Genomic DNA, 7486 nt, shown 5'->3' on the forward strand with positions numbered 1-7486 from the left:
TACTGTAATCTACTGAAAATAACAGCAGGCACCAACGTTTCTGTCTCCTGTTGCATCAGAAAAGCCTTCATCCTGTCAGCGCTGTAAGCTGTTAGTAGGCTGGTTAGTTAATATCAGGAGTTCAGCTCAGAGTCTAGAAAGGACCCCTGGTACCCGTTCTATGCTTGATCTGTGTTCTGTAGATCCAGACACTAGTCTGAAGTCGAGGGGAAGGTGGGAGGAAACAAAGAGTCCCTGAACCAGACAGGTGGAGCCAGGCCCATGCCCTTATGAGGCCCTAAGTGAAATTTGATTTTGGGGCCTTCTATTTCAGAACACCAGACCAGGTGTACCTTCTATGAAGAGAAAAATGACAGAACAAAAAGTTAAAAGATGAAATAACAACAAACAATGCAGATTGGAGAGCAGTAGGAGAACTCAGCAGAGTGAGAGAAATAGACCCTGATGTCCTCCAGCAAAAACTGGAGGTGTGCATTACCGCCCCCATCTGGGTGGAGTCTGGTTCTTGATGGTTCCGGATCTCCATCACAGACATCATCAGGGTCTCTCATGCCCTCTGTGCCTTTATTTCTACTGAGGAAGATGTTTGCCCAATTAAAATAAATCATAACTCTAAATTCTTACCTGATTTCCAGACTGTTTGGTTTGTTACAAACAGCAGAGACGTGGTTATGATCCAGGACGCTGTCACACATAAAACACGTTTTGATGCGTTGATACGTTGTTTAAACAACGTATTTCATAAATGTTTGACATTTAACAGACAGACATATGGCGTATTGATGTATACATACGTGTTTTCCCTTGAACAAAGGCCTGGAAATGTTCTTAAACATTTCCAGGTAATTCCAGGGTCTTACACCCTGCTTGCCAACAGGCTGGAGCTTAAGACCCTTGAATAACAACTGTTCAGGTTCTTGCATGTGTTTGTACTCTGTAACTCCAGGGTTCTTATAGGCAACGAGATTCAGCCTTAGTTTGTGAAATACAGTGATAACAAATCAATAAACATAAAATTATGGTCCATCTGTTGGGTTTCTGCAGTGTTCTCTCACCAAGTAAAAAGCATGTGATCTACTTTCATTAGTTATCTCCGGTTATTTTAACTAAAAGCTGCACAAAATGCGGTAAAGTTGCTCCCTCTGCGTTTACTCCTGTTGGCTCCTATGGCAGCCTAAAGTAGGAGAGACCCATCCAAGATGGCGGCGCCGCAGAACTGGCTCCAGCACCTGCGACTAAATAAATAATGACTATGGTTTCAAGTGTGTGTATGTACGGAGGTAATTTTGTCTTTTTCTTCTTCAATCTGATCCAGACTGAGGCAAATTTGAAGAACTCAACTACTCAGACTCGATACAACCAAACACTTTCTGTCCACCAGGGGGCGACCTCCGCATACTGAGCGTTGGGTGAGGGCGCAGCAGAAGAAGCAGGAGGACGCGTATAAAATGTAGCTGCAGTTGGTCAGTTTGCTGAGGTGTGTTCTGGCGGCTCCAGGTGGATTCATGTCTGCACAGGTGAGTTTCCTGCAGTGTTTGATCTCCACCAGACTCCGCAGACTTTCTGTCTATTTCTAGCTGCGCTTTAGCGCTCAGATTAGTCAAGCTTCTGCAAAGAGAGACGTTAGGTAGGCAAGAACGGACATATTAGTGAATATTAGCGAAGACTCCCTGCGCCGAAGCGAAGCGGGTCTCCGCATCAATGAACTGATAACCTCTGGTTATGTGTTTGTTGCTGTCAGAGACAGAAATCTGTTAATTCTCTGATTTCTGAACGGAGTTCTGGACCCGCAGCAGCAATGAACATCCTTCTGCACACTTAAAAATGTTTTTCTCCTGCACTGAACATTCTGATCACTGCTGCACTTTATATTGTAATGTTTTATTTCTCTTGCAGTCTCATTACATTGTTGTAAGCCGTATGCAACGTAATGTCTAAATCTAAGTCAAAGCGCGTCTGACCTCAAGCACGAGACAAAGTCCGCGTGAGCAGCTGATCAGGTCACGCCCACTTCCGTCTGCCCCCCGGGGCCACCATGAGACTTTCAGAACCTTTCCGGTCCAGACAGAACCAGAACCTTTGGGATTTTTTAAAAATATTTAATAAACAAATTTTCATTGAGTTTAACCGGTCAGTTTCTGGGTTCCTTACAGCTTATTTATTAATAAAACTTTAATTCTTCAGGAAACCGTTTCAGGCAGAACCAGAGCTGCAGCTTTTGATTTTATGATCAATCTGCTGAATTTCAGGCTTTACATTTATTACATTCCTGAAAATAATAAAGGACCAAATGGAGGCTGTGTTGGCCTTAAATACAGAAACACCAGCAGTTGTTGTTGTTATAATAACAGTAATAATAAATTCTTATTCTTATTATCTTCTAAAATACTTACCTGGACGTAACAAGCAGCAGAGCAAACCTTGGCGCGTTCTCGCTGAATGTTTCCAGTAAAGCGTCTGATGACCTGCAGCTCCAGGTGCCCCCCCCCCCCCCCCCCCCCCCCCCCCCCCCCCTCAGCCTGACGTCTTCTTCTTCTCCAGGTGACGGTGTTGTACTTTGCTAAGAGTGCGGAGCTGACCGGACTGAAGGAGGAGCCTGTTGCCGTGCCAACACCAATCAGCAGCGGGGACCTCTGGGCCCTGTTGCTGCGGAAACAGCCCAGGTAGATCCGCTCTGACAGCAGGTGACAGGTGAGCAGGTGGCAGCTGTAACACGCGTGTGGTTGGCGTGTCGTTGGCAGGCTGGTGGCCCTGCAGGGTCACGTGATCCTGGCGGTGCGGCAGCGCTACGTGACCATCGGCGAGCAGCAGGTGACTCTGGAGGACGGAGACGAGGTGGCCGTGGTGCCGCCGCTGAGCGGAGGCTAGAAGAAGAGACGGTGAGGCGTGTGGACCACGACTGACCCGTGACGTCTCTTCAGACATGTCCGAGGAGCCCAGAGACGTCTTCAGGCTGAGCCCTGATTGGCTGTCCGTCCAGGAAGTGGTGGACGCTGTCAGCAGCTCCTCCTGCGGCGCCGTCTCCATGTTCATAGGTTTGGCTTTTGGTCATGTTCTCTGCTGGTTCTCTGCTGGTTCTCTGCTGGTTCCCCGGTGTTTTCTATCTGCTGGTTCTCTGCTGGTTCCCTGCTGGTTCTCTGGTGTTTTCTATCTGCTGGTTCCCCGGTGTTCTATCTGCTGGTTCTCTGCTGGTTCTCTGGTGTTCTATCTAGGGTTCTGCAGTGAAGACCTGAGTTGGTTTCCCTGTTGCATCAGTGGGAGTGGGAGGGCCCCTTTAGAAAGTGTGGAAATGTTTCCATACTTATGCAGACCTGCTGAGGATGGAGACGATGCTGGGGGGTTCTCCACCAAAGAACCAGCAGAACCTGTTGTGGTCCAAACATACAGAACCAGCAGAACCCTGAAAAGGTCTCAGCTGAAGCTCGCTCTGGTCTCATCAGGCGCAGAGAGATCTGAGCAGAAACCCAAACACCCGGGCGGTTCTGACCCAGTTACCCAGATGTTTGCTGATGTCCTGCAGCATCCTGAGCTGTCACCGCGGTCACATGACATCAGATGTGGGCGGAGCCAGGATCAGGTCAGCTGATCAGTCACATGGTGAGCTTTGGTTCCTGGTCAGGATCGTCTCTGTGATGAAGGAAACCTGATGAGCAGAAGTTATTTCTCTCCTCCTGTGTGGAATAAAAGGCTCAGAGCAGCACAACCAGCGGGGGGGCCAGCGGGGGGCCCAGCGGGGGGGGGGGGGGGGCAGACGCTACCTGCAGCACCTCACCTGCATCAGGAGGTTAAAGGAGAAGTCCGGTCAACAAGGAAAAATCAGGGGATCATTAGCTTTACCTAAAACTAATACGTTTTTTTTAGCGTCAATCAATAAGAAAATAAAAGCATAAAATGTCGTCTGGATCACTGAGTCTGGGGGCGGCCATTACTGCCTGACATCACATCCTGTGACGTTATATTGCGGTGAGGCACTTCGCTCTACAAGCTAACTCAATAGGAACTGTAGGACACAGCTGAGATCAACAAAGATTATTTAGGATTTCCAGAGGACTTCACCGTTGAAATTCTGAGAGCAACAATGATCACGTTCATGGCAGCTGGATGTTCCAATAAATCGGGTAAAAGTGAGAAAATATTATTTTTTTCTGATTCATCATCCACCATGGGTTCTTTTGTTGATTACCAACATGAAGAGGGAGGATTTTTCATCGTGCTTCTGGCCAGAGAGAAAACACGTCGTCTGTAGTAACATTTAGAAGAAGAATGTCTTCAAGATGACATGAGAGACTTTTCTCTAGGTTTTTCTCTTTTATAATGTAGAATTTGCTGTAATATTTGTTTACCCGACCAGAGCGGCGGAGTGATACGACACACTTAGAAAGAATGCTCACTGTTGTGAAGCTCACTTATTTTATACAACTTTGGTTTTATTTTTTTCTAAAGTCGCTTGTAGATTAGATTAGAATAAATTAAACTTTATTATCATTACACAGGTACAGGTACAAGGCAACAAAATGCAGTTCAGGTCTAACCAGAAGTGCAATAGCAGCAAGTGCAGGATAAACAATGGTTCCATATGTACAGGACATGGATTATTACTGAATAAATATAGAGATGACTACTATTATAGACAGAATTTTACTGATTTGTCCTATGAGTATAATATATAGATAACTAGTATTGTGAACTAGATTTACAGCTTGATATGTACCGAATATAATATACAGGTGGATATTACTATGAATAGAGTTTTACAGATATGTACAATACCATAATATACAGATGATTATTATAACAGAGTTTACATGTACTATGAATATTTGTACAGGTGGCTATTACTATAGGCAGAATTGTGAGCATGATATACAGGTAGCTATTACTATAAAATGATTAAATAAAGTTCGGACAGAAGCTATTTAAATTAAAGTGCAGTGGAAGGTAATTGCATATTACAGTTAAAGTACGGTATTGCAAATGTATATGTAAACAGTTGGTACTGTGAATAAACAGTCAGCAGTGCAAATCAATATTCAGTCATAGTTAGTAGAGCAGGATGCATGTAAACAGCTGTTACCATAGTAACAGTCAGGAGTGCAGGTGAACATTACAGACTAGTAAATAACAGAATAACAAAATGGAGGTAGGTGTGAGGAGGGAGAGGAGAGTCTATCAGTGAGGGTTAGAGTTCAATAAAGAGACAGCTCTGGGGAAAAAGCTGTTCTTTAGTCTGCTGGTTCTGGTCCAGAGGAATCTGTCTCATCGTTGTTGCTGATGAGACCAATCACCGTATTGGCATCTGCAAACTTGATGATGGAGTTTAATGCGTACACAGGCTTGCAGTCGTGGGTGAAGAGGGAGTAGAGAAACGGGCTTAGCACACAGCCCTGTGGTACACCAGTGTTGAGTGATGGACGTGGAGCAGATGGAGCCTGATGGGACGTTCTGGGGTCTGTTGGTCAGAAAGTCCAAAATCCAGTTGCACATGGAGGTGTTGAAATGTAATGAGTTGCAGGTTGCAGTTTTTTGGGCTTGTTTCTGAAAGTGAAGTCGATTGTTTGGGCTTTAAACTAAGTGACGCTGAAATATCCCTCCGCCTCATAACGCTGCAGCTCATCCTGACAGCAGCTCATCCTGACAGCAGCTCATCCTGACAGCAGAAGAGAAAACTCAGAAAGAGCCGCTCTGACCGTATTTTCTGTAGTTTACGGTTGCAATAACTGATGATAACTGCTGAAAGTAGATTAGGCGGTGCAGATCACCATTTTGAGCAGTAATTGGTTCTAAAGATCAGTTTGATACTCATCTTATAACATTGCAGAACCCAACCCATAAACCGTACTTTAATGCTTATTTGTTGTCTTTTTATGTCTCTAAAATGTAAAATTAGTATTACTTTGAATTGAAATGCTTAATACCATGTCTATCTTTGTTTAAGGGGTTAAAATATATTTAGGCATGAAAACAGATATTTATTTACAAGGGGACAGATCGGGCATTGGGACTTGCTCTACAGCCGATCCCTGACCTGACGTCACAAACTGGGAGGAGGCAGTACTGTTCTTCACCAAGATTGCTGCCCCCATAAAAGGACCGTAAAATGAAAATTACTCTTAATTAAAAAAGCTTATCATTTATTGAACAGTATGTAATAATTTTATATTTAAAGTACTTTCAGCAGTTTGAAACCGGACTTCTCCTTTAAGCCCACCCAGACTGATGTCGCCTCAGAAACACGCCCGTGTCCACTAGGGGGCGATGTTGCGGCTCTGTGAGAACCGGTTTTTCCTGATGTCTGCAGGTACGACCCGCGAGGACCAGGTGGACGGCAGGAAGGTGGTTGGTCTGGAGTACGAGGCGTACGAGGCCATGGTCCAATCAGAGTTCTCCCAGCTGTGCGGGGACCTGAGAGCGCGCTGGCCCAGCCTGCTGCACATCTGCATCCACCACCGCCTGGGGTGAGGCCTCCGCTCCCCACCGGCACGTCACAGTCGCAGCTGCAACAACTCACCTGTATAACCTCCTCAGGTGGGTGAAGGTGGGCGAGGCCAGCGTTGTCGTGGCGATCTCCTCCCCGCACCGCCACGACGGCCAGCAGGCGGTCCAGCTGTGCGTCAGCCGGCTGAAGGCCAGCGTCCCCATCTGGAAGAAGGTGGGAAGCGGCCGGCTGGTTACCGGTGGTCATGAGTAGTCAGCACTGATTGGTTCTGATCCACAGGAAGTGTACGACACCCAGGAAGTGAGCTGGAAGGAGAACGCAGAGTGCCGGTGGTCTCAGAGCAGCGGCTCGGCGTCTGAGACGAAGAAATGCTGAGGCGTTGAGTGTCTCTGTCTGTCACTGGGAATTAAACCTGAAACCAACTGCTGTGGCTCACTGGACTTTATTCTTCTGATTTACAAACTGAATGATGTTAAAGTTGTGGTCAGGAAGGCTATAAAGAGCGTGTTGCTCCGTCTTTAAAACCTGTTTTCAGCCTGCCGGAGAACGGTAACAGACCGAAGGACGACGCCGAGCTGCTGACGTATCAGAGATGGCGGCGGTGAACGGAAGCAGCTAAAAGTCTCACTTTCCCTCCTCTGTGGTCCGGCTGGTTTTGTGAGGTTAATAGCTGATGTAGATATCAAATGTTCTGAGGACAGATTCCTCACAGCAACACCTTGTTTGGCTTAACCACTGAAAAAGAAAACATGGAAGCTGCAATGGAGCGCTCTCCCTCATTTAGCTCAGACACTGAGGAAAACCAGGTGCTGCTGGTCACTGTAGCTAAAACCAGGTAGACCAGCAGGTGTGTTGGCCATCAATAAAAACATAAGAAGCAACTAAAGCTGCTGTAAAGCCAACGGTCTGGCTGCCGACTCCCTGCAGCTCCTCTGCCACATGAACCTGGTCCTGCAGCTTCGGGCCGAGAGACTCCAGACGTTGCAGCGTCTCGTTTATTTTGGTGGATGGGGGGGGAAATCTGTCCTCCATAGAGGATCTCTGGTGAAA

The 7486-nt window shown here is 46.5% G+C and overlaps 2 protein-coding genes across 2 annotated transcripts; both read left to right on the forward strand.

The window, feature by feature from the left end:
* The first annotated feature begins 1384 nt into the window (after positions 1-1384).
* Positions 1385-2998, forward strand: LOC118556118 (molybdopterin synthase sulfur carrier subunit-like). The gene is made up of 3 exons (XM_036139910.1): positions 1385-1517; positions 2542-2663; positions 2742-2998. Exons 1-3 carry the CDS (start codon positions 1506-1508, stop codon positions 2866-2868), a joined length of 261 nt encoding a protein of 86 aa, XP_035995803.1. The 5' UTR covers positions 1385-1505; the 3' UTR covers positions 2869-2998.
* Positions 2573-6859, forward strand: LOC105926082 (molybdopterin synthase catalytic subunit). Its single transcript, XM_021316386.2, has 4 exons — positions 2573-2691; positions 6299-6455; positions 6526-6649; positions 6716-6859. Exons 2-4 carry the CDS (start codon positions 6367-6369, stop codon positions 6809-6811), a joined length of 309 nt encoding a protein of 102 aa, XP_021172061.2. The 5' UTR covers positions 2573-2691; positions 6299-6366; the 3' UTR covers positions 6812-6859.
* Positions 6860-7486: the final 627 nt, after the last annotated feature.

This window comes from Fundulus heteroclitus, chromosome 8 (genome assembly GCF_011125445.2).
Source record: "Fundulus heteroclitus isolate FHET01 chromosome 8, MU-UCD_Fhet_4.1, whole genome shotgun sequence".
NCBI lineage: Eukaryota > Metazoa > Chordata > Actinopteri > Cyprinodontiformes > Fundulidae > Fundulus > Fundulus heteroclitus.

What these genes read in the sequence shown, in the direction of transcription:
- LOC118556118 (XM_036139910.1), top strand. An exon ending in TTGCTGCGGAAACAGCCCAG is followed by an intron (nt 2,664 to 2,741) that starts GTAGATCCGCTC and finishes TGTCGTTGGCAG; the next exon opens with GCTGGTGGCCCTGCAGGGTC.
- LOC105926082 (XM_021316386.2), top strand. Translation starts at nt 6,367, where the DNA reads ATGGTCCAATCAGAGTTCTCCCAGCTGTGCGGGGACCTGAGAGCGCGC. An exon ending in TGCATCCACCACCGCCTGGG is followed by an intron (nt 6,456 to 6,525) that starts GTGAGGCCTCCG and finishes TAACCTCCTCAG; the next exon opens with GTGGGTGAAGGTGGGCGAGG. An exon ending in GCGTCCCCATCTGGAAGAAG is followed by an intron (nt 6,650 to 6,715) that starts GTGGGAAGCGGC and finishes TCTGATCCACAG; the next exon opens with GAAGTGTACGACACCCAGGA.